This window comes from Pelodiscus sinensis, chromosome 23, assembly GCF_049634645.1.
Source record: "Pelodiscus sinensis isolate JC-2024 chromosome 23, ASM4963464v1, whole genome shotgun sequence".
In the NCBI taxonomy this organism is placed as follows: domain Eukaryota; kingdom Metazoa; phylum Chordata; order Testudines; family Trionychidae; genus Pelodiscus; species Pelodiscus sinensis.
The window spans coordinates 15509910-15536563 of NC_134733.1; the positions used below are offsets into that span (position 1 = coordinate 15509910).

The 26654-nt window shown below is 43.1% G+C and overlaps 1 protein-coding gene across 9 annotated transcripts in view; it reads right to left on the bottom strand.

Annotated features, from left to right (window-relative positions):
• Window positions 1-11487: 11487 nt before the first annotated feature.
• C23H1orf159 (chromosome 23 C1orf159 homolog) overlaps window positions 11488-26654 on the bottom strand; it is a 28376-nt gene continuing 13209 nt past the window's right edge. For all 9 annotated transcript variants that reach the window (XM_025186665.2, XM_075906210.1, XM_025186666.2 and 6 more), the window contains 6 exons: window positions 24651-24755; window positions 23716-23781; window positions 20728-20862; window positions 17321-17346; window positions 16786-16816; window positions 11488-13909 (listed from right to left, as the gene is read on the bottom strand). In XM_025186665.2, the coding sequence (XP_025042450.1) occupies window positions 13812-13909; window positions 16786-16816; window positions 17321-17346; window positions 20728-20862; window positions 23716-23781; window positions 24651-24755 (461 nt within the window). In that variant the 3' untranslated portion in view covers window positions 11488-13811. The remainder of the gene's footprint in view (window positions 13910-16785; window positions 16817-17320; window positions 17347-20727; window positions 20863-23715; window positions 23782-24650; window positions 24756-26654) is intronic.

Consider the following 26654-nt stretch of genomic DNA (forward strand, 5'->3'; position numbering starts at 1 on the left):
CATGGTTTATACAGATTGGAACCAGTCAGGTCCCGAGGGTACCGGGCTAGAGAGGTTCAAACCAGAGAATTTTCCAGACTATGGGAGGTCAGTTTTGTCCAGGAGCATTACCAATCCTTCCACTGCTTGCTGGGTTGTTAGACGACATTTAGGGGGCAAAATAGAGGTTAAACAACAGCACAGACCACTGAGAGGCAGGGCTGGGGGCTGTAAACAAACTTTATGAAACTGCAGGAAACGTGGCCACACCCCTGAAAAGTGGACATCTGGCTAACTCAAATCATGCTGGACCACAGATGGTTCTGGACTAGAGAGTTTCAAACTGTACCATATATTTCTCTTCCATACTGGTTCACATAGATTCATACTTGAACCAGCCCTTTTATTTGAATGCCCCCGTGGATTGCAGACATAGGGCAGGGCAGGTATCTTAGCCAGGACTGTCATATTTGTAGGGCTCACCAGAGCCTGCTTTGTCCACTGGTCCCATTGGGATGTTTTACCTGACTACAGCCCGTAGAATTTGGCACAATGCAGCTCATCCTTTGGGTGCTGCAAGAGCTTACTGAGCTATGTGGCGATGGACTGTTCGGTATGTGAATGCATTTCAGCTTGGTAGTTACACCCCCACATAACTATGCACTTATGGGAACAATACCCAGATGTGTTCCTGCAGCACTTGGCGAGCTCATGCTGAACATATTATTAAGAATGAAGGTTTAAAACACATTTTCTTTATTTCTCTACCTGTTGAAATCTTTCTGTTCCCTGTCTTTGGCCAACAAAAAATTCCACTAAAAACAAGTAGTCCTGTGGCACCTAAGAGACTACCAGAAATATATAGGATCATGAGCTTTCATGGGTAAGACCTACTTCCTCAGATGAGTTGGCGTGGAAATAACAGAATCCAATATATATATATAATATCTTCTTTTGCTGTTTTATATATATATATATATATATATATATATATATATATAACTTGGATTCAGTTATTTCCACTCCAACTCATCTGAAGAAATGAGTCTTACCCACAAAAACTCATTTCTGAGAGTGTCTAAGCCTTGGTCTATACTAGGGAGTTATTTTGAAATAACCAGCCTCTTATAACAGCTTTGATAGTGCGCGTTATTTCGAAATAACTCTTGCTTTCCATAAGGATTATTGCTTATTTTGAAATAGTTATTTTGAAATAGCAGCAGTGGAGCGTCCATACTACCACTAAACTATGTCCTGGAGTCATTCAAAGTAATTACTCCCCAGAGCTTCCTGGGGCTCTAAGTGGAGGTAGAACGTCACACATCACACATCCACATTAAGGGAGCCTGCCTTGGCCTAATTTTGAGGAGTCCCTGTAGTGTGGACACACTATTTCAAAATAGTTATTTTGCGCATTATTATTTTGAAATAATTTCCTAGTGTAGACATGCCCTCTGGTGCCACAGGACCACTTGTTGTTTTTAAAGCAACAAACTAACATGGCGACCTCTCTAAAACATTTCCACTGTTCTTCCTGCACTTTGGAATACTGGCACTGCATGAGCGTGCCGGTGCACGTGCCTGGATGAGATAATGGCCTAGCAACCATTTGCATGAGGCCTCAATTAGTGCTTTGCACTTTTTCTATTTGCAGACCTGCCAATACACCTTCCTCAGCCTTGCTAGGCCAGTCCTGGCACTCACCTGAGCTGAGCCATCTAATCATCCCCCCCAGCCACTCATTGAGAGACATGGGTCTGTGACAGGGCACCCTGCTCTGCGGAGGAGGAACCAATCTCCCCTTGAAACCTAAGCTGTGGGCTGACCATGAGATTTTCTGTCTGCCAGGGCACTGGAAGCTCCACTCAAACACCTTGGGGGTTCCTAATTCCTTTAGGCTCTTTTGACAATCCCTGTTAGACGGAATCATCAGAGCCTGAGTGATCCGTGTTTGCCAAATGGTGTTCCGCGAAACCCTGGGGTTCCGCAAAGTGAAAATAAGGGTTCTGCGAGAAAATTCCATTACAACGACATTTTATGACTTGAAAATTGGTTTCAATAAAATTAATACATGCTTAAAAAATAACAATTATTAATATTTATTTGTGTTTGCCCTGCTGTGTCCCTGTGTAATGCCAGCTTAGCCAGAGAGTGGGGATGAGGATGTCACTACTCAGCGCTGTGCTCACAGTCAATCAGTGGTGCGATTGAGTACAGGGATTTACGGTGGTATATAACAGGCACTCTCAGAGAGTGTGGATCACGTGGGTGACTGAATATGAATATACTAGCGCCGCGTCGGACAAAGTCCAAGCTTCAACTGTCAAACCAGTTGCTTGCATGGGCATGCGCAGGCTGTGCTCTCGTGAATACTTTACTTCAGTATAATCGCATGATTTGTTGTATTTAAAAATTTAATCCTGACAAATATAAATTTACTATGATAGATTGTTTAGCATTTGTTTGAGCTATGTACAATTAAACTAAATGTTAAAGTCATGAGATCATTATTATCCTTACTTGTTTGTGGTCTACTTTTTTAGCTCCATATATAAGACTGTTATTAGGGGTTCTGCAAAATTCTTTTGAGTTTAAAAGGCCAAATAAAATTGGGACACGCTGCTCTAGTGTGACTACCCATGCTGCCTAAATGCTTCAAGTCCCAGCCAAACATGCCCAAGCTCCCTATGCATCTAGCTGGTCTGCTGGTTTTCCCAAAGCCCTGATCAGGACTTTGAAAGGGAAAGACAAACCCTGTGACAGCAAGAGCCACAGAAGCGAGCAGTATGAGAGAGCGAACAAAACATTCTGAGACATGTGACCATTAGCACCACAGACATGTGACAGGCCGGGATCATCTGACTGGGGAGGCAGGCTATAAAGATTAATCTCTTGCCAGTGTGTCAAACCCTGATTATAGCAAGGAAGTTGTTTGCTTTTGTGGCTGGAGCAACAGCAGTAGTTCTCTGGAGCTGTAACAGCTAACAGACCAGGCAGTGCAGGAGCACTACAGGAGCCTAAGATGTGTGCAAAAAGTGGCATCTGATATGCAGAAGGTTCAGTAATATTTAACCTTCTTGCAATGTGGTCAGCCATTTGCTGCAATTACATGCTGTCTCCACCCTCTTTGAATCAAAGCCCTCATCCATCACCAGCAATGGAGAGAACAAAGTTTCATGCCTACAGAAGGTAGGGAGCAGAAGGCAGCGTGATTCTAACTAAAAGCAAATACCATGGGGTCAGCCTGCCAGGCAGCTTGGAGGGCAGGTCGCTTTCACTTGGGTATGCCTGGTCAGCAATGTCGGCACAATGATCTGAGCTCTTTTGAGTCAATAGACACTGGAGTAAAACAGGAAGTCATCATAGACCACCAGGACTAATAGTGATCTTGATTTCAAATGGAAGCTGTGTCTTTGTAACTCTGGCTAAAGTATCTGAGATCTTTGCTGAAGGACACGCCCTACAGTGTTGGGAAGGGGGGGGGGGGGCAAGGCCCCCAAAGTCTCCCACCTTGAGCATTAGTCCTTCCATGACTACAAAATAAAATTAAAAAGTTACCAAAGTGCTTGATTAACCAAACTTCACCCACGTGTGGTCAAGTGGCAGCTTCTTGCTCCATAAATCTGTCCCAGGGTGTTTGCGTCATTTAGTTTCACTGACAAAAACCCAAGCTGTTCTCTGGGCTGTAGACTCAGCAGAGCTGGTCTCGTGATGGGACAGCCACTCTGGGCTGCTGTGTTCCAATTGTCAGCCCAACAGCAGTTGCAGGATCTTGGGCCACCCAGGGAGCAAAGTCACAGCAAGGTGGTCAGTCCTCACCAGGGGATGGGCTAACACGCTGAAATCTCATCTTCTGACGTGTAAACGAGGCAAATTGGATCTGGAGTCACAGGAGAGAATAAACAGGGAACCACGTCACGGCTGCAACCGTGCATCAAATTTGACTTGTCAGACAGCCCCAGTAGTAATTCAGCCTCTTGGGGGATTTCTCTCTCACACGCTTATCTCCATCGCAGAGACGAAGGCGAACCCTGCCCCTTGTCTCTGCTCTTCCAGCAGAATCAACCCACAGCTGCTGCCTTCAGAGGAGGCAATTTGCTCCACTCAGATGCCTGCCACATGAGTGGTTTTGGAGAGCAGGATGGATGGCTCTGCAAACTAGGCTCTGTGAAGTGAGAGGAATTGGCTGATATATACCAGCTGTGGCCCAAAAGGCCCCAATTCAGGAGAGCATTCGAGTGTATTCTTGAACAGGGACTTGTATTTACGTTTGATTTTGGGCTGGGTATAACTAATACAGCAACACACACAAAAGCCACACGTGGGCATTGATTGAGAAGTCATCAGGAACGTGCATCACAGGCTACATAGCATGAACATTGCTTACAGTAGCTCACTATAAACACTGAAACTGGCCTTTTGCCTGTGTCTGGTGCACATGAGCTGCTGTTTCTTCTCTGGTTTTTGTTATAAAATAACTGCACCCTTCAGTTCTGCTAAGCAGGGAGGAAGGACATTGGTGAGATTCTGTTCACATAATAAAAGTGGTTTTGCTGCCACTTAGAAACTGGTTACAGGGAAGGAATTCACATAGCACACGAGGGCTGTGTCTAGACTGGCCACTTTTTCTGGAAAAGCAGCTGCTTTTGCGGAAAAACTTGCCAGCTGTCTACACTGGCCACTTGAATTTCCGCAAAAGCACTGACGCTCTCATGTAAGATTGTCAGTGCTTTTGCGGAAATACTATGCTGCTCCCGTTTGGGCAAAAGTCTTTTTCCGAAAAACTTTTGCGCAAAAGGGCCAGAGTAGACAGCAGAGATTTGTTTTCCGCAAAAAAGCCCCGATCGCGAAAATGGCAATCGGGGTTTTTTTGCGGAAAAGCGCGTCTAGATTGGCCACGGACGCTTTTCCGCATAAAGTGCTTTTGCGGAAAAGCGTCCTGCCAATCTAGACGCCCTTTTCCGAAAATGCTTTTAATGGAAAACTTTTCCGTTAAAAGCATTTCCAGAAAATCATGCCAGTGTAGATGTAGCCGAGAAGTTTATTGGCTTTTCTGGCATCAGCCAGTTCATTAGGGGCACCCTTAAAATGGAGCAGTAGAGAGGATGACCCTTTGAACTTGACTTCACAATATGCTTTATTATGACCATTCTGCCAGATAAGATCATTATGGAAACTGTACTGTGCATCAGAAAAGTAAAGGGAAAGGAGATCATGGAGTGTGTCAAATCAACTCTGACCCTCTTCCCCCTCAGCTCCCCAAGAAATAAACATGGTTGCTAAGCATGTGACCTTCCTTCACGATAAGGCAAGGAGGAAGCACCTGATACTAAACATTACAGATGATAGTGGAATATCAGGCTATAAAATGATAGCCCTGCTCTTGCCGGAAGTATCACAGCTAGGACACTTTCCTGGACATCAGATCAAGGAAGGAGAATTGGGAGGATTGAGGCTGGTGTAATGTTTAGTAGAGACACACACATTAGTGGGCTAATGATAGACACCTAGTGGTTGAATAACATACTGCAGGTTAGCCGAGGTGCTGGTCAGACTTCTAGTAAACCAGGGAGACAAAGATGGAATTTGAGCTGTGTGGAGGACCTGGTCCTAGCTTAAATCTCTGATCTAGTTTCCTTATGTTGTTTGCTTCCTGCCCCCCTTCTAGATTTTCAGTTTTTTCACATGCAACCCTTCTGCTACTCCCCTTCCCTTCCCCGGTGAGGAATACTGTATCAGCCTCATTACAAATGATCTGCCCTTGTGTCCCTCCCTGACTCCTTGGAGTAAGATAAAATTTGTCATGCAGTGCCATCAATTATTTATTAGTATCCACATGCCTGCCACCATGTCTTGCATCAAAATGGATGGGGGCAGGGTGCACCCTGGCTTTTCTCTTCTTTTGGCCATGAAAAAAATAAGATTAAGAGAGAGAGAAGAAAGAGGACAGGAGAGGGAAAATAATAAGTAGAGGAATCATCTCTTTTGTCTTGGCTGTTTAGTTTCCCTATTTCATCTGTCCTTTTCTCTTCTCCCTCTCGGCACCTCCTCTTCCCTTCTGCCACAACATTTTTTCCCTCTTCCCCGCAAGTACTGGAAATGGAATTATAGAACATATGCAAGATATTTCATACTGAGTTTAACTGCTGTGCAGGCTTAGAACGGAGAATGCGGGCAGTACTGGGGGAGAATATATCTAGCTAAGACATTGTACCTGAGTGCCACTGAGTATTTTTCCTCACTTGTCTTGGGTTGGTTCAATTGACCAAAAAGGAAAGAAAGACAACTCCAGTGTACAAGTCAGCCTGAGTTGGTTTTCTGGCACACCAGCGAATCCAAAATGCATCTGGCTAGCAAGAACTCCTTATTTAAAACTCAAGGGTGGATCTTACCCATCTTTTGTAAAAGCTCCAGAACCTGTATTCCTTTCTGTTCATTATTAACATTTGTTTGCCCTTCACTGTCCTTGGTTATCATTTTTCATACCATGCAGATCAGTGAAGGAAAGATAGGAGTTTCAAGAGAAGCCAAGTAACTAAACTGTATCTTTTATTGTGGTGAGTCATTAAATCATGCTGCCCTTGTATCATTCTCATCTGCTATACCGTTTTAAATATCTGATCAGTTCTGAGATCAAAGCACGGTTGCAAAAATAATTGGCTACAGAACAAATATATAAAGTCTTTGGATTGCTTCTGATGAATATGCACATTGCATAGGTTACTGTGTGTTTAGATGCATTATCTCATCCGCCCCTGATGCTATTGATAATCCACACCTGTGCTTTCTTGTGCCAAGCTATTCACCTCGCTATGAGTTATGTTTCAGGTTTAGTCAGCTCTCACTTCAAATGGAGCCTGGCTTACTTTAAAACAAAACAAAACAAAAACAAAACCACACACACCCCCTCCAAACATGTGCACACGATATACTGGTTGGTGGCACTTTTTTATGCCTTGTAAAGCTCCAATGCTTTATAAATAAAGTGCTGAACAAATAAGACTTCCCCTGCTCCCCAAACTGATACACCTAACGGCATATATTGGTATAATAATGGATTGTGGATTTGTTTTAATGTGTCCTTATACCTTTAATGGTTATGGAAAGGGGCTCCATAGCCCTTGTACCAGAACCTCCTCTACCATTATTACACCGGTGTACCTCCATTCGTTTCCGTTGTGTTATTCCTGATTTACATCCGCACGAGAGAAGAAAGTCAGTCCCTGAATTAATCTCCCTAGAATCATACAGAGCAGAAGCCACTTTGCCGGTTTCTCAGCTTTGTCCTTTAGCAATTGGAGGAAAGTTCTGTGTGTGCGCTCATTCGTTCTTGGGCCTCTTTGTCATGACTGCCACCCAGGCCAATTAATAGCTGTTCTGACAGTGGCTTGTGACATGTCCACTTACTCATTGGGAAACTGAGTCACACCATCAAACTCATCTCACATAGGCCAAACAGTCATTGCATGGCAACAATTTGTGGTCATTCATGGTTTGAGCTGGATTTGAATCAGCCACAGGTGCTAAACAAGGTTCTGTTTCTCATTATAGCATCTCTCATCACAGATGCCTTCAACCAACTAGTGATCTGGGCTTTACTAATTATAGCTCACTTCCTAATACTTTACACATTGGTAGCTTATTGTATAACATGTAAAATAGCCATCAGCCAAGAATTCCTTTCTGCATAAACATATCTGTAAACTCTGCTGGCGCTGGTACATCCAGCAGGAGAGCAATTTTTGTATCACTTTAAGACACTGATTAAAGTAGTTTGAGTATCATTTAAATGGCCCACAAAATGCTTAGAAAAATGCATCTAGTTGGAATCAACATTCCACCCCCCTGGGGGTAGTTAGTATTTCACATAAGGTTGGGAATACCTTTCAGCTTGTGGCAGACATACAAATAAAGGTTCTGTTTTCTGTCCGCTCCGGTCTATTTATGAGGTAAGTGGTGCTCTAGAGCCCAAGAAACACAACCTACATGTGAGGCAGAAAAGTGACTGGTTGGGGCAGAGCACTGCATTAACTTTAGAAACAGAGCCATGGTTATAAAAGGCCAATGAAGCGGTATATTTTAGAGGAGACAAGGAGGAAGTGATTGAAATCAAATCTTCAGAGGCAATGACATCACCAGGATGGGGAGCTATGAGGTCATAGCAATTAGAAGAGCTGACAGATTGTGCTGCAGCGTTCCAGATCAGCATTAGCTCTTTAGGAAGTAAGGATTATACTCTTACAGGGACGAAGGTTGTGAAACAGAAGGAAGCATTTTCATTTGATGAATATGAAGGTATAGGGAAGAGAGGCTGCAACAAAACCAATGATCTATTTATAAACAGTGCTCATTATACAATGAAACTGACCCTCCCACATGAAATAGCCAGGGTGACAGTTAAATCCTAATCCTTTGTAGCAAATACCTTAGAGAACTGTTTTTAAAACAATGGTTTCACTATATATGATATGATGCAACCCTCTATGTGCTTTGGGTAAAGATACATACAGGTCAAACCTCTCTGGTCTGGCACCCTCAGGACATGACTGGTGCTGGACCAGAGAGGTTCGACCACCACTTACTGGGTGCTTAGAAGACATTTAGGGGTAAGTTGGTGTTCTGTGCTGTTACTTAGCCAGATGTCCACTTACCATGGACATGGTCATGTTTTCTGTGATCCCATAGTTTGTTTACAGCCCCCTGTCCTGACTCTCAGAGCTAACTCAAATCATGCCAGATGGTGGATGTTGCTGCACCCTTAATGGCTATGCTTACCATTTCCAGTTAACCAGGCAGGGTGTTGCTCCAGCCCCAGAGAGGGCCCACCCTGGATGGAGGCTGCTCTCATCCAGAACAGCCTCTGTCCACAGGGAGCCCAGCCCGCCATGGCTAGGGGATGCTCCTTTGGGGACTCAGGACCATCAGAGCCAGCCTCTGCTGCCAGGCTGGGAGCCGGTGGGAGTCCTAGCTCGTGTGAGCTGGGTGCCGGAAGCCCATGGGCTTCTACCTGGATCTTGCATAAATCAGTTAACTGGTTAAATGTTAGGTTAGCCTACCATTGAACCAATTAATCTATGAACCAGGAGTTTTCATTCCTATGCTGAACTAGAGGGGTTTCACCTGTAATTGTATTTCTGTAACTCAGGGTCTTTTGGAAGCTGGGATATATCCGAGTTCTGTTGCATCCAATCAGTAAATGAAAATACGGCAAGGCACCGATTGTAAAATGATCAAGTTTACACCATTCCATTTCTTCCCTCCCAGGCAGCATTACAAATAGCATGTATAACCTACTTTGCATCTTTTGTCATTTAATAGACCTCAGAGTGTCTTGTAGCAAGAGGGATGCAAGCAAAACTCAACACAAAAATCAAGCCCCTAGGCATGTTCCTTAAAGCACATGTTGACCCATGATAATGCTAACACAGGACTAAATCATCTCTGGTTTGAGCAGGTACAACTCCTAGTGAAGCCAACAGATATTGTATCATTGTGGAGACTGTTTTGTAGCCCAAAAGGTGAGCCTGGTGCGGAGTGGTGGGGGGAGGTTGCATTAGGTGACACTCACATGGGCACTCAACTCGTTAAACCAAACTGCACAGCCCTTATGTGGGGCTTACATGTTGCGGGGGATGGGGGGAGACTTAGGCCATCCTGCATATGCTTGGTGCCTCCTCAGCCCACTCCTTGTTGCTGTACAGATGAACGTGTAGGAAGGTGGATGGCAGTTGCCTTCAAGGATGAGCCTAAGCTAAGACATTTGCCTAGACAGAAACATTGTCTTTTATTCCCCAGCTCACACCGCCTTTTGCCCACTCTACTGCTTTCTTTTTCAGGATGACTTCCGCCTGTCCTTGAGTTTACCCTAAAGGACGTGGTACAATTCTCTTAAGAGCCGGTGGACATTTCCTTGAGACACTCCTTGGAAAACTTTCCTGGGGTGGAATGAAAGAAAGGCTCAAGAGGCAATCTCAAGACAGGTAGTTTTTGTAAATCTGTATGGGCTGCTAACTCTAAGGTTAGGACTCCTCCCCCTCTTGGCCCTGCCATAAGTGACTTGAATTAGAGCCCAAACTGAGGCTGGACATAGGTTTCCAGACACCAGCGATACAGAGATGAACTGCTGCTGTACTTGGCTAGAGGACGGCCAGTTTAAAGCAGTAAAATGCCAGCACCAGCATTTTGGAAAGAATATATATAATTGGGTGTCAGATTTGAGTAATCTGCTGCTTTATATTGTCCAAAAAGTGATTGTACTGAGAAGAGTATAATGGACAGTATGAGACAATATACATGCACCCTCAGCTGGTGACATGACTATCTTAGAAGAGACAGAGCTCCTGGCAGATACATTCTATAGGCTGCCTCAAACTGTTCTCTAGTGTTGTACATTACTTAGCTCCTACACCTCTCAAGTTTGCTTTCTGTTCCAGCTATTGAACTCAATCAAGTGGCTAATAACTCAGGCACTGACCACTTCATCTTCAAGGTTGTTTTGGCATGTGCTTTGGCTCAGAGTCCAGGTAACTGACTCGGCAAGTTTCCCCTCTCATGGGATCATTTTCAATGCCAATTTTTCATACATTGCACTATCATCCTTGCGTTTTTGGATTTTTCCCCCAGTGGCTACACAAAAGGTACAAAATCATTTGGCTTGTCCTTGCTCCTAGACAAAGTTTGAGGAAAATAGCATTTTCCATCTACATAAAATTACTACTTACTTTTACTAGCTTTCCGGAAGAACAAATACCTTTATATTTATTTAACCCTAGATCAGCTGTCCGATTGTGCACCAGTCTTTCCATTTGGCTCAGCTCTCACTGATACCCCAAATATTTTGCAAAGTACATTTGAACAAGACACAACCCCGTTTACGATAAAAATGATTTACTGCAAACGCCTTACTATGAAGGGGTTAGAGATCTGTAAAAATGTGCTTATAGCTAAACAGAACTTATTGTTTATATTTACAAGTTTTTCCACTCCACCTTACAGCCTCACCACGTTAGATTGTTTTCTTGCTCCCCTTTTTGGTACAAAATCGGCATAAAGTTATGCCAACTCAGTGATATGAAATTTAAGCCACCATTTACTTCAGACCTAATTCTCAGCTACTATAACACTGATTTCAGTGGTGTTATTGCCAGGAGAGCATTTGGCCTATCACTTCTAAATTCAGGATAAAGGGTGATGTATTCCTTGCTTTAGATCCTCATAAATGAATGTTTATAATGGTTAAACAAGTTAAAGGGACACGTTTAACTGGTTTGGAGGCAAACAGATTCTCTGCAAGCATCAAGGAATTATGTCCCCTACCCTCTTATTATCCTGCTATCATATTGTATAACTGAACAGGAGAACTAGGGACAATTTTACTTTTTCCAGAAATCTGAGCTCTAGAAGACGCAACATACCAAGTGAGATTCACGGATCAGTGATTTGCTTCCTGTGCTAAAGTTTGCCCCTTTCTTCCTGTGCATAGATAGGAAATACATGCAGGACCTCAACAATAGTTAAAAAGCTGAAAGGTGTTTATTTTGGCACAATTTAAAAATACCCTAGTACATTAAATATCCATCCTTTGTCCTTGAATTAACCATTTATAGCTCAAGATGCAGTCATCAAGTGTTCAGTAAAGCCAGTTGTATGGATAAGAAAACAACTCCACACTATGTATTTAACACAACAGTACAAAAAACCTTAAGCAGGTTCTGTCCAGTGATCCTGCTGGGTCAGACAGCATGAATGTAATCTAAGCAAGCTACAAAGCCCATGGAAATAAATTTTTCAAATACAACAAACTTTGACAGAAAAAGTTCCTGTTAGCAGTGAGAAATCTCAACTCTGTTTTAGGGATAAGGGAGAACAAATCATCTGGTAAGGGGCACTAACCTGTTACAGTGATGCACTTAAGGGTCAGACAGATACATACATGTAGCAGTGACATGGGCTAGTGACAATCCCCACACAGCAATGGAGAGAATGACCCATCAATGAGTCATGTATGGAAAGAATTGATGAGCATCTGCGCATGCAAGTATGTAGTTACATTGACAGATTCATAGGCAGAAACTCCAGTCAAAGCTGTAATATCTTTGCATTGTATCATTGCATAGTTACTTATTTTCCCTATAAGTTTAAGTTGCTTCTGACACTTGCCCCGTGCCTTCCTACCACCGCAAAATATCATTGGTATCAGAGGTAAATCCTATTGATACATTGAAAACAGACCCAAAAAAAAAAAAAAAAACCACACTGGCAACACTGCCATCCTGGTTTGGGAACAGACAAATTATACAAATATAGTACTTAAGAATGGAAACTGCCTCTCAAACAGCCTGACTTATTGTGCTGTTTAGTTTGACAATTAAAACTAGGTTGGAATGTAATCAAAGAAGGGGATGCAAAGTTGTACATATATAGTGATTCAATATGTATGGCTACAAAGCCCTGCTTGTTCATGGCTTCATCTTTAACCCTACTGTCTTTGACCTCCCCAGAGGAAAACTGCAAAATGAGAGGTTCCATTCTCAAGAAATTCAAACAATTTACACTACATTAAAAAGTGCATAAAAATAGATATTTGATAAAAAAAGACTAGCAGCTCCTTCCTGCCCCCCAGACATTACTGTACAGCTTTGAACAAACCTCTGACCACAGGCAGAGAAAGGCATCCGAGCCATGAGGTTTGCACTCTTCACATTGGTCTCACATTGGCCAGATAGTGCTATTTTAGCATTTTTAAAGATAAGAATCAATTGTTAGGTTCTTGAAATCAAGATGGCTACCACTAGCTGGTGACAAAAATCCACCATGTGTCATTTCATCTAGAGGACCCATTGTGGTTGTGAGGTTTAAACAAAGGCAGGTCATGTGCGGGGGAACTCAAAGGCTAAGGTGCAGATCTGTAGGCCTTATGCATGAGAATGGAGGACTAGATTGTTAATTCTTACTTGTGCTGGTGAGAACTCCAATGACAACTCTAATTGAAATGGATGTATGCAAATGTTCACCAAAGGGAATCAAGGTAGCTTAACCTAGCTTAGAGAGTTTGCCTTCCTATAGACTGCAACAGCCAAATTCACAAAACACTGGAGTGAGGAAAGGCTGGGTGTCTCAGTGGGGCAGAAATAGCAGCTTATCAACTACAAAGCCACAGTCAATGGATTCTCACGTAAGACCTGATCTAAAAGCCCACTAAATTCACTGGAAAAATCTCCCATCAGCTTCCCGGGCTTTAGATCAGACCCACACTAATCACAGTCTTCTGCAGTTAAAAACAATGGTCCTCTCTGACTGAGAAGCTGAAGATGCTTCTGAAGGCATGTTTTTGCATCAAGATGCTGCATGTAAAGTACATTTGTATTTTTCTGCAGCATTAAAACCATGGCACTTAGAATTAACATTTACAAACAGGTTCTTTAAACAAGCCCACCTCCTGGATTACTCCCCAAATTCTACAATGGACTGCTGCCCTGGGGGCTTCTGCTCTACAGCCTGAGAGCTGATAAGGCAGGAAAAAGGATTTTGTCAAAGCTGAAAGTGTTCTCAAAAAAGGCAGATTCTTTGCAGATTTTAGTGTAGCTTCTTGTTAGGAGATAAATGAAACCAAAGAGCTGGAAAAGTACTTCTCAGGCCCATCAAAGCGGTTCACAGAACTGGATAGGCCTTACAGTCATCAAGTTTGCATTAGTTGAACTCCTCTCTCCACGTTTGGCACAAACCCATTTGACACAGTGGCTCGGCTTGCTTACAGATCAGCTGTTCCTGACATTTCAGTCGATACAGAGAGCTTCTCCATATTTATGTAGTCCTCAGTTAAGTCCTGAAGGCTAAACATTGCTGACTCGGGTTTCTGCAGAAGGGACCATAGCAGCGGAGGTAGACATCACTAACGACCGCTCTCGTCTGACATAGCGTGGCTTTCGAACTGAAAAGGTTGGAACAGACACAGTTAACACCGGCAATTTAGTGATGGCTTCATGATCAATTCATACCTAAAGAGGTCAGTCAATGATCTCAAGGCACTTATCGTTATTCTAGAATACAGAGAAGAAAATTCAACCCAGAACTAAATAGTAAGACAGACCATTAATACACTCTTGTGAAGGAAGCACTGTAGTATCCTGTAAGCACCCAATTCAATAAGTAATTAGCGTTTCCATTATTATTTCCATCTTCAGCCTTAGAAAATGAGCTACATATTAACGTATTTTCCGGCGTATAAGATGACTTGTGATGTTATAAAACATCCCCCAAAAATCAGGGGTCATCTTATACGCCGGGTATACAGGTGGCAGGGCAGCCCAGGCGCGCCGGGGCTGTCCCGCTGCCAGGGCGTCCTCAGAGGCTTTGCTCCCGGTGTCTCTGGTCTGCTGGAGACGGTCCCCAGCAGACCAGAGGCACCGGGAGCAAAGCCGAAGCGGCGGCGGGGTGCCGCGCTTCTGAGGCTTTGCTCTAGCAAAGCCTCAGAGGCGCGGGACCCCGCCGCTGCTGCGGCTTTGCTCCCGGTGCCTCTGGTCTGCTGGGGACCGTCTCCAGCAGACCAGGGACACCGGGAGCAAAGCAGGGGAGGCGGAGGGGCGCTGGGGTACAAGACAAAAACCTATCTTTTAACTAAAAAATTAGGGGGTCGTCTTATATGCCCAGTCGCCTTATACGCCGGAAAATACGGTATTCATGTTTTATACAGAAACCAAGGCAGAGAGGCTAAGGCACTTCACAAAAGTCACTCATTGTCAGACCCAGGGTTACAATTACTGGAGCTATCAGATTATATTTCCCTTGAGTCCAGAACAAATTTGGGCTTATCTACACTGCCACTTTACTGCGCTGTAATTTGCCCTCTCACGGGTGTGAAAAAATACCTGCCCAAGTGCAGCAAGACAGTGCTGTAAAGAAACTCCCAGTGCTGGTGCCATGATCACATTGCTGTGTTAAAGTGCTGTTGCAGCAGTGCTGCTGTGGCTGTGCTTTAAACTAATGATCTGTCTACACTTGTAAGAGTCAGCATGCTGCCTGCTGGAAGGCCTAAAATTAAGATTGTGGGAACATCTTAATTCTTTCTTTTTAGTTTTTTTAAAATTCACATACAAGCCACACTATTTACTTTCATCATGTGAGTGGGTGTTTTTTTTTTTTGGTTTTTTTTAATAAACTGGCTTGTTTAATCCCATCCCAACTCCTGAAAACATTTTATCCAGTTCCTGAAGGCTTGATCAGTCTTCCTTTGAAGTCAATAGGACTTTTGTCATTGTCTTCAGAGTACACTGATAGAATCTCAAGAGTATCAAAACACCACTTAAAAACTGACCAGTCAGCCACAAACTTAATTTAGAACTAGAAACAAGCAATAAGGCAACATGACAGAAAAACAAAAAACCACAGCAGATACAGTACAGAACTGTTACATATAAACTATTAAAAAAAACCACAGGAAAGTTTTTGAAAAATTGACAAGTTAAGGAAACTGTTTCTATGCTTGTTTCATTTAAACTAAGATGGTTAACAGCAGCATTTTTCTTCTGCATAGTAAAGTTTCATAGCAGTATCAACTCAACGTTCAGTTGTAAACTTTTCACAGCACCACCATAACATTTTGTTCAGAATTACGAACAGTCTACATTCCCGAGGTGTTCATAACTCTGAGATTCTATTGTACAGCATGCATTCGTTTTTAGTAGTACCTGATAATCTAGTTATTTACCTAAAGAGGGCCATACAATTTGACACCTACATATGAAATAAGTAAATACAGCTTTGTAGTATTTGCAATGTCACGTGTCACTGAATTTTTTTTAACTTCGTATTGTTTTCAGAGATATTTGAAACTTGAAAGAGTGCTTACTTTTTATTTGACAAAGAGCGATTGATTTCACCCTCTCCAACATTTTGAGTGGAGAAATAGCCAATGTGGCTCTGTTCCATTAAGCTTTCTTGTTTGCACATCAGCCTCACTGATAGCTACAGCTTTTAGAACAATATTTATTGTTATTGGTGCTTTTCTTTGATGGCCTACGCGTCTGCTATTTTCCTGCAATATTCAATCAAGGTTTGTTAAGAATAAAGATATCTGTAGAATGGATTATTTAATTATACACTCAGCATTCCTTTCAACTATGTGTTTTGGGGTTTTTTTTGTTTGTTTTTAAAGAGGACCAGTTAGAGGAGTATCAATCTAAGATTTGGGTCACTGCCCAAATGTATCATGCTTATTAAAATCTCTCTCTTCCCCCCTCCCCCACTTCTAGGAATCCTCAGTGTTCCAGAACTGAAAACATATCCCATGACCAACTATGAAAAAGCTGATAAATCATCCACTTATTTCTAAGCCATCTCTTAGCTGACAAAGATACCATTAAGGAAGCAGTGATAGTCTGGTGTAGCTGAAACAAAAATACAGGACTATGTAGCACTTTAAAGACTAACAAGATGGTTTATTAGATGATGAGCTTTCGTGGGCCAGACCCACTTCCTCAGATCAAATAAGGAAGCAGTATTTCTACTAGATAATATAGTTGTCTATGTTAAATACTGACATCAAATTAGAAAATGTTTTTACTACACGTCACACTTCTGTCTTCTGAACCAACTCTGTAGTTTCATTTCCAGAGTTTATTTTTGTTTTTTTTACTTACTATTACTGACACTCCAACAATGAGACTTAGATATTTGGGGATATTTCTGGGTAGTTTTATATTTCTTGACTACATGACAAAGGAGGCAAAAAAAAAGCTACCAGAGTAAGTTGGAGGTGAAAGTAGTCAAGTTTAAAGATCCTTCAAACATGGAAAAGATAGTTGTTACCTGAGGACGTAGGTGGCGGGATCATTGATGCCTGCAGAACAGAGTAAGAACCAAAGTAAAATATAAAAGATCTTTGTACTTGCATTTTTTAATATGATAGAAATTAGAAGTGGACATTAAGATAATTATATTTAATAAGCAAAATGTCCTCACTTGTGCTAACAACTCCTTAAAAGATAACTAATATAATTTTAAAAATCTATTTTTTCATTATTAATGCTGTTTACTTTTGCTGACACCTGAGACTTGCTTTTTTTTTTTTTTTTAAAGTCAATTCTGTGTCCAATTTCTCATAGGCTAACATAATGCTGCAAAATTCGGACTATAAAAACTGAAGGGGAATATCTGTTTTAAATGGTTCCAATTGGAATTTTTAAAAAGCAAGCCAGGGACAGTCTTGAGTTTAGATTTTGTAAAAGTTTCACTTCTACAAAATTCTAGATTTTTGGACCAAAAATTTGACCTGACGGTATCACTATAAATAATTAACACTATCTGAAATCTATTTATGCCCTGAAGAAATTATTTTACTTACTGTTTCACTGGGCTGTAGAACTGATGCTAAAGGGGAAAAGAGAAACGGTTATTGTTCTAGAAGGTTGGAACCGTTTGCTTCAATCGCATATGTATCGTTCATTCTGAAGAATTTCTACAATCTTATAGACCTAATATTCCAACCAACACTCGAGGGAGAATTCTCTCTGTACTGCTTTGTGGAAGACATCAATTCGAGAGCATTTGGCAATCAGAACACGTTGCCCGGATGCTTTTGAGCATTAAGAACACAGGAGTCTCAAGCTCTCCAGGAAAAAAAGCTATTTTTTATTTTACATTCTTATTTCTCTCCATGAGAAGGGCCACTGGAACAACGCTTTACTTTGAAGGAGTTACCATAGAAGGAAAGCAGTAGAAACCAGCTATTAGTGCAAGAGGGCACCAAATAGCATGGAGAGAAGGATATAGCAGCCAGAAGCAGCATAAAAAACTGGGAGATACCAACCTTGCCCGGCAACAAAGCAAATATTAGCCAAGCAAAATAAAGTTTACCCTGACAGAAACCCTAAGGGTTACATCTACACTACAGAGAAGATTGAAGCTGTTGCTGTCAATCTTCCAGGGTTCAATGAGTGGGTCTAGTTAAGACAGCTAATTCGAATGGAGAGGGGTGCTCTGGTCAATGCTAGTAGTCCTGCTTCCACGAGGAGTAAGGGAAGTCAAAGGAAGAGTGTTCTCCCTTTGACTTCTTGCAGTGGGGACAGTGCCAAAAGTTGAATTAAGGTACTTCGACTTCAGTTATGCAATTAACAAAGCTAAGTATAGGGAAACCTGTAGTAGTAAACTCTGGGGAAAAACCCCACGGTTTTTACAAGTTCCAATAGTTTGTGAGTTTTCGTTATAACACCACTTTCTTTAGCACAATATAGCTTAGGGTTTAGGCATCTATTATTATTATTGTACACTTTACACTAAGTGGCACCAAATCCACTCGAACTGTGCTATGCAATTAAGCTATTGAAGTTACATGTGTTACTTTGATCTCATGTTCTTGCTTGTTTATTGCCTTTATTTACAGAATTCTGTTGACTGTCTTGTTTTGAATTGGCTCTATTAGAATCTAAATGGAGTGAAGGGGTATCGCACTGGTCAGTGGATGGATCTGGCTCCTTGTTGCAATGGTAGAACCTCTTAAATGGCAGCCACTGCATGTGATGTTGACAGGACTTGGGACAAGTAGAGAAATACAGATATAACCATTTTAAAACAAATATATAAAAATTAATGTAAGCCGACTCAAATATTTAATAGAGAGGTGGGGTAAAAATATTTTAAATAAATAAAAATGTATGTGATTTCAGGCATATAATATCTACAAACTTCCTCCCTAACCTGTCCTGGTCATGGAGCAACAATATACACATGTACAACAATGCAACTATTGTATGCATACTGTGTACCTGAAGAGACTGAAAAATTCAAGTGACTTCATAAAAGTGACATATTGGGCAAAATTTACTCATGGCGTAATTCTCCTGGCTTTCATGAGTTACTGCAGCGATGAATTTAGCTCATTACATGATAGCTGCACACCTGTATTTCAGATTTACATTTATTCCAGTATCATTCTACAAAAGCTGAAACTGAAGGTGGGCAGGAGAGAGCTCACCAGAAAATGAGAGAATTGCTACCGTAAAAGGTGACATTGCTCTCTTCCTGTGGGTCCCAAGTGCAACAGAGAAGCAAGTGTAGGGATTAGAACAGAAGACTAACCAGAAATCTTTGGTTCTGTTCCTAATTCTGCTGCTGCCACCTCCTCTTAGGTAAATCCCTTGTCATTCTCTGCATTAGTTTCCCTATTTTTAAAACCGGTATAATACAACAGTGTTGTGGAGCTTAATGTATGCAAAGTGCTTTGAGGACCTTGGATGAAAAGTATTATCATCAAATTCTACAAAAACACTGCCTGTCCAGATAGCATTGATACGTACCCCAGATATAGATAATTTTGTAGCATCTTATGTAAAAGTCTGGATTGTTGGACCCTGTGACTAATGCTGCACAAAAAGAAACAACCTGTGCATAAACTACATTGAAAATAGATACTTCTGTAGTGCCACCATAAATATACATAGTAGAGTGCAGAAGAAGTGTTTACTCAGTGCCTAAGAATGACCATACTGGGAGACCAAAGATCCATAGAATCATAGGGCTTGAAGGGACCTTGCGAGGTCTTCTAGTCCAGTCACTTGCACTCAAGGCAACACTAAGTATTATCTTGACCATCCCTGCTCTTAAAAACCTCCAGTGATGGAGATTCTATGACCTTCCTTGTTCAGTATCCTGTCTGCGACAGTGGACAATGTCAGATGATTCACAGGGAATGAACAGATTCACATGATCCTGCCATCTATTCCCAACATCCCTTTTTTGAAAAGGGTTGACCAGAATGGCAATCATTATTCAATGTGTGGGCATATAATGGATTTATATTATGATATTTAAGGTCTTATTCCCTATCCCTTTCCTAATGATTCCAATGATTGTTAGCTTTTTTGATGGCCACTGCATATTGAGTGGATGTTTGCAGAGAACTGTCTGCAATGATTCCAAGATCTTTCTTCAGTTGCAATAGCTAATTTAGACCCCATTATTTTGGATGTGTAGTTTGGATATTTTCCAATGTGCGTGACTTTGCATTTATCAACACTGAATTTCATCTACCACTTTTGTTGCCCAGTCATCCAGTTGTGTGTGATCCCTTTGAAATTCTTCAGTCTGCTTTGGATTGAACTATCTTGAGTAATTTTGTATCATCTACAAATGTTGCAACCTCACTTTCTCTTTTTCCAGTTCATTTATGCAGATGTGGAATAGCACTAGTCCCTCTACAGAAATGTGCAGAACAGTTTACAACACCTACATTAAAAATAATATAGAACATGGAGTCATGGGTGAAGGTAGGGCTGGGGGAGGCAAGCCCTCAGCCTCACCGCCCAACCCCAGCCCTTCTGCTGAGGCACCACCTCCCATGGGAGCCAACCTGACTCCTCACACCCTCACCTTGGGAAGGTGGGGCAGCATGCCACACGCCCCAACCACCATGGGGAGAAGCATGGGTCGGCGAGTGCACCTCAGACTCCCCGGCCCCGGAGCACGGGGAGGGACGAGGACATGTGTCCCCAGCCTCCCCGGCCTAGAACACAGGGAGGGCAGGTGCTGGGGGCAGCAACACTCTGACCCCAGAATACCTACAGTCGGCGTTCTGGGGGGTGGAGTGTGGGTGGGGCTACACTGGTGGTTTGGAACATCTGTGCCTTCCCCCGCCTATTATACTGGAAGCCCATGCATGAAGCTCTAAAACATATGGAAAAGGTTTTGGTCTTCTCAAATTCTCAGCTAAACTGTAAATAAAACAAGAAACAGAATGACTTAGATACACTTTACCTTTGTTTCTTCTGTAGAACATATTTGGAAGTTTATTGGCACGTTTGAGGTAGAAGAATGAAGCCACAGATAGTATCAAGAATAAACTGATGAAGAATGTTCCCAAAATAAGAGAGGCTGCCACTTCTGGACCCCCTGTGAAACAAAAGGAAATAGCCTATAATTTACTAGAAATCCTTATAATACAAAGGGATTTATTCTTCCATCACTGCTATGGAGAATACAGAATAACTCCCTTACATTTAGATGAGAGAAGAACATTCCTTCTGTGTATCAAAACACCAGACACAAAGCCGCATGAAATCAAAATAGCTAGGAAACATCTTCTAATGCTAATTTTGCTGTGTTTTAAGCTTCTACCTCCACTATTTTAATTCTAGGTTTTCCTGAAGACATTGATCAATATTTACCCTCAAGTGTTTCCTTCTTTATCCCAGTATTGCCAGCCATTGAACAAAAGTGGATTAGTAAACAAAACAATAAGAATATTTAAGGTAAAGTTAAATTGACAAAAACCAGAATTGCCAGAGCAAGGTCGGGCCATTAGTCATTTAAGTCAGATATTCTGCCTTCAGAGATAGCCAATTTGTAATACCTCAAATGCAAGTAAAACACTAGCAAAAAATTTTGCTCCAAAACTTTACTCACTTTGCTTAACTTATTTGTTTAAGGTCATAATGACACAAGGTGGCAGAGATTTATTTTATGAAGTAGTGGAATGCTGAAATTCTTGTGTTCAGGAGATAAACTAAATAGAATGAAGCCACAATTTTTTATTTTTTTTTTTACTACAGTAAAGTCTGTGTATTCCATGTAATGTAAATAGCAAAGATGTGGTATGTTTCATTCAAAGGTAGAGTCAAAAGAGGTTTGGTCATATCTTAAAATACTTGGCATAGTGACATTTTTAGAATAATACTGTACACAGATTGACTTAAGTTCCCAAAGCCACTCCCGAGATCTTGCAATTTCTTCATTAAGAAAGCTTTATATTAGGCATCAATTTTCCTGGGTAGGAAAATCTTCTTTACCATTTGGGTATAACTTTCACGGGACTGGCTGCAAAGGTGATTTATATCTATCGCATCATGTGTAGCATAAAGGGCAATAAGCAGCACTTGTTTTATACTCATAATGCAGTAGAATTTGATTGAGAAAACTTAAGACTCTTAACAGTAGCTGCTTCATCTTATTCATATGCTAGACCTCCCATTCCCTGTCTGTGCAGATCATAAGTTAACACAATCGGGCATCTTTGGTGGGCTCTGTCAGAGAAATACACAGATAGAATAGCAAGAGATGCTGCAGGTCAAGATTTACGTGCACTGGCAGAGCTGCCTGGAAGGAGCTTGTGTAGCACTGAATTACACACGAATCTTGTTTATGATTATACCGTTTATCCTCTCATTTAAAAAGCATTCACTTTAAGAGGTTATTCTAAAGCAGTTCACTAAGTCACTTTGTCTGGGATCCAACCTCCAGTAGTGCCTCACATTTCAGCCATTATTTTCAATTTATATTTGTTTGCAGTACAAATTAAACACAATAATTTAGAACAGTGGTTCCCAACCGCCAGTCCACGGACTGGTGCCGGTCTGCAAACTGCTGGCTGCGATGGTGGCTAAGCTCCAGCAGTGGTGGCGGCTGATTTTTGAGCTGGAAGTGCGAGGTGGTGGTGGCAGAAGGCAGTGGAGCTCCTCCCCCTCCCACACAGATAAGATGGTGGCTTGGCCGGGACCCCATGCTCCACCACTCCCACCCGTACAGCCGTTTTTGCTGTTGGCAGCACTGGGGCTGAGGCAGCAGCAGGAGAAGGAGGAGCAGGTAGCACCTCCCTCTCTTCTGCCCCTTTGTTAATGGCGGCCTGGCTGGGGCTCCGGGTTCTACACTCCCCTCTCCACCCGTGGGGGCACAAGACACACTCAGGGAAGGAAGGAGCATGAAGGAGGAGGGAGCCTGTGTGGCAGTAAACGCCACAATCCCTAGGGGGGCAGCCTCGCTCTGGGGAGGGTGGGAATGGGGTGGGAGACAACGGGGTGTTGGGTGAGGGCATGGAGGAGTCACAGGGCAAGAGGGTGTTGACATGGGATGTAGGGGACAGAGGTTAAAGGGTCAAAGGACATGGGGCATAAGGGTAGGGTGTAGTCCATGCAGCGCTGCCGTTTTGAAATGGTGCGTGGAGCCTGACGGCATTTCAAAGCAGCAGCACTGCATGGAGTCTGGGGTCAGCGAGGTCATCCCCAGCTGATCCTGAGGTCCACAGAGCGCTGCTGCTTTGAAATGCCACAAGGAGCATAATGCCTGGCTCCGCACGAGGTTTCAAAGTGGCAGCACGGTACGGAGCCCAGAGTCAGCGGGGGAGTTGCTGGCCCTGTGCTCCCCGCAGCGTTTTTGTCTTTAAAGAGAAGCAACAGCCAGAGGCACCCTTATCGACTATCCAATAGTCAATTAATCAAAATTTAACATCCTTACATAGGGGTAGGTGTTAAAGGGTGTTAGGCACTGGGGAGCAAGGGGCTGAGTTGGGACTAGGCGGCCAGGTAATATTTTATTTATATGTTCATTATTTGCATAATGAACATGAACAGGGCTTGACAAACTGTGGCAAAATCTACTTGCCAGCCCCACACTGATCATGCGCCAGACCCACATTGTGCATGCGTGCACCGCTGGAGAACGGGGCAACTGCTGAAATCTACTTGCCCCGGGCGAGTAGATTCACTGATGTGTCAAGCCCTGACCATGAAAATAAAATGTTACTGGTCTACCAAAAGTTTGTGAATGGGTTTGATGGTGCACGGTATAAAAATGGTAGGGAACTCCGGATTTAGAATAATTAAATTCTGAAATGGCTGCTACTTTTTAATAATATGGGGGGGGGAAAAACATCTTACCAAGATTGTATCTAGTACCAGGTTGTCAAACGGGTGCTGCTGACAAGACTTCAGAGTGGCTACCCCCCAGTATAAGACAATTCCATTTACTTACCTATATTCTGTAGAAAAGGAGTTACGGTACTTATATTCATTTGAAAATTCATTCCTTTGGTATCAGCTGTATGGAAGAAAAATGCATTTTTATGAAGCATTTAATTCAGTGCTGATTTAGTCAAGGTTTTGAGAGTGATAAGACATCATATCATGATGCTTGGATTTCTCTCATGAGATAATAGCGCTCCACAAACACACACCTCTTACACTTCCCGGGGGAAGTAAAGACGAGGCACATGATCACCCTCTTGAGGCAAGAGGATTCATTACTGAATTGTTCAAATGCCCTTATATGCCTCTCAGCTCTTTTAATTTAATAAATCATTTAGCAAAATTAGATGAAGTGGTCTGCTCAGAGAACAAAAAAAGAGAGAAATGGGGGCTCTTACGTATGGGATAGTACGATCCAACTTCCTGAATAAAAGAGCTATTGAGATCTAAGGAGTTCTTCGTATATGCCTACGGCAAATGTCTGATTCTGAAAATAGTGATTAAATCATTCAAGAAATTCAATGTTAATTACTGTATTTGCTAGATGCAAGTTTGGTTTAAAAAAACATTTGAGTATTTTTCTCAGGGTTGTACATGTTATGGAAAAAAGGGTTCTTAAAAATCACAAAGATATGGTTTGGGTATTGCATTTGGTTGTAAAGATCAAATACTCTACTGTGTGAACAAAAGGTGGCTAAAGGAGATTAGGAGATAAATGATACTGTGCCTCACTTTGCTCTACAGCAGTTTCTGCTGGTTGATTTCAGGTAAGTTTTGGAGCAATTGTCATCAAAGCTATTCAGGTATAGCAGGACCACAGATTGAGGATTTTCATTCCTAGTCCCATCATCGTTCTTTTATGGGACACAACTGGGAAATGTACAAAGACTCCTGCCCGCCCCCCCCCAAAAAATCAGGGCAACGGGATGGCAGATTACTTACTATTTCTACAGTCGGTCAGATTGAAAGTTGATGCAACAGAAGTGGTTTCATTCTTGCATTTAATGCAAATGCTACTCCCATCCTCATTCCACTCTCTGTAACAACCTGCACAAGAACAAAATGTACACTAAGCTGGAAATGAAGGTGTCAGAAAAATCCTTCTTGTCTCCAGAAGGAAACATCTGACAAACATACGAGGACACAGGCTTCCTACACAGAGTGTCTCTTGCTTACTATCACAGTACCACAAAAAACAAAAACAAAAAAGGCACGCTTTCATTTCTAATGTGCTTTTTCTACAAGAAAACAAGCTTTTGTCCTATATATAAAGAACATTCAGGAGAAGTTTTACTATACATTTTAGAAACGGGCAAGTATGTTTGTTCAAGAATGCCTAAAAAGTAAGAGCTAGAACCACAAAAATTGGTAGACAACTTCCTCTTAAAGCAAGGGCAGGGCTTGGCTGTGCTGGGATAATGGGATGTGCGTAGAATCGGATTGTTCCTCATAAAATGGAAAGGGAGGAGTTTGATAGAAGGGAGTCATACTGCAGAATGACCACAGAGGGGGCAGCAAGGGGCCAGAGATGCGGACTGGGACAGCTATATCCCCATTAGGCTAGCAGAGATGGAAAAACGAAACACCTAGCTACTATATATTCCAGAGTGTGTCTCTTCGTGAGTGTCTGTACCCCAGCTCAGGGACATGCACCCTCCACCAGCTGTGCTCGCTATAGCGACCATGGACAAGAGAGAGGGCTGGGGTTGTTCTGTCCCTGGGGAAGCCTGCATACTGAACCTCTAGCCCTCAGCCCCGCCCCAGAACGATTTAAATGAAGGAAGATAAAACTGGAGTTAAGGATCCAAGCAACGCCGGGTAAATCTGCTAGCCACTTATAAGCAAGCAAATGCTAGGAGGTTATTGTCATACAGCTCCAATCACCATTTAGTTTTTTAAATTATGAAAAAAAACTAGGGAGCTGTGTTCCCTGCTCGCTGTGCTCGCCAACACTCTCCACCCCTTCGCAGGAGGCAGGCAACCCCAGCTCTCCCCACTTCTGCCAGCCTGGGCCCCTACTCCCCCTCCCTCCCTCTGCCAGCCTGGGTGCCTTTTCCCTTAACCCTGCTAGCCTACATCCCCTTCTCCCTCCCCCCTTCCCCGCCAACCCAGGCCCCTTCTCCCTTCCACCAGCTTGGGGCCCTTTGTTCCTCTCCCACCCTGCCAGCCCGGGCCCTTTCATTCCCCCCTTAACCCAAACTCTCCATGGCCGTGGCACACATCAGGCCCAGCTCTAACCCTGGCAGCTGGGGAGGCACAGGAGTGCCTGCCTGGCCTGCTTGGGGTGCAGGTAGTGCCATGTGCATGTGGTGCTCTGGGGCACTGCAGACTGCTGAGGTGGGGAAAGCAGCAGCACAGGGGCCACTGTTTGAACCTCTCCCCAGTGCAGTCCCACCTGTGCTGATCACTGCTCCACCCCACCTGCAGAGCCCAGGCCCAGCCACTCAGTGGGAGCGGACGGGAAGAAGACAGATCGGTGCAGCAGCTCCCCCGGATGGGTCACAGGTGCTCTGGCAGCCATGGTAAAAGTGCAGCCGCTGATGAGGGGGGTGAGTCTCCACAGGGAAGCCAGACTCTGGGCAGTTGGGCACTGTGCTCCGGCTCCTCAAGAGCCCGGGGAGGGGGGGAGGGAAGAGGAAAGGTCCCCCCCCCTTCACCCACCAAGAGCCCACTGCTGACACATAAGCCCAGTTGGGAGCCCTGCTCCTAGCGCCTGTCCCCAGGCTGCTGTCTTGAGCACTGAACCCCACCCGCAGCCCAGGGCTGTCATGGCTGCGATGTAGGGTCTGCCGGCTACTGTGTCATGTTTCTTGGCATTGAAAGCCCTGCAGGGTGGGGGTGGAGGAAGGGGAGTAGGGGCTTCATTTAAAATAGCAATTCTAAGAGGCAAGAGGAAGCAGTGAAGTTGGGCTTGAGCTGGGGGGGAGAGGGAGAGAGGTGAGAGAG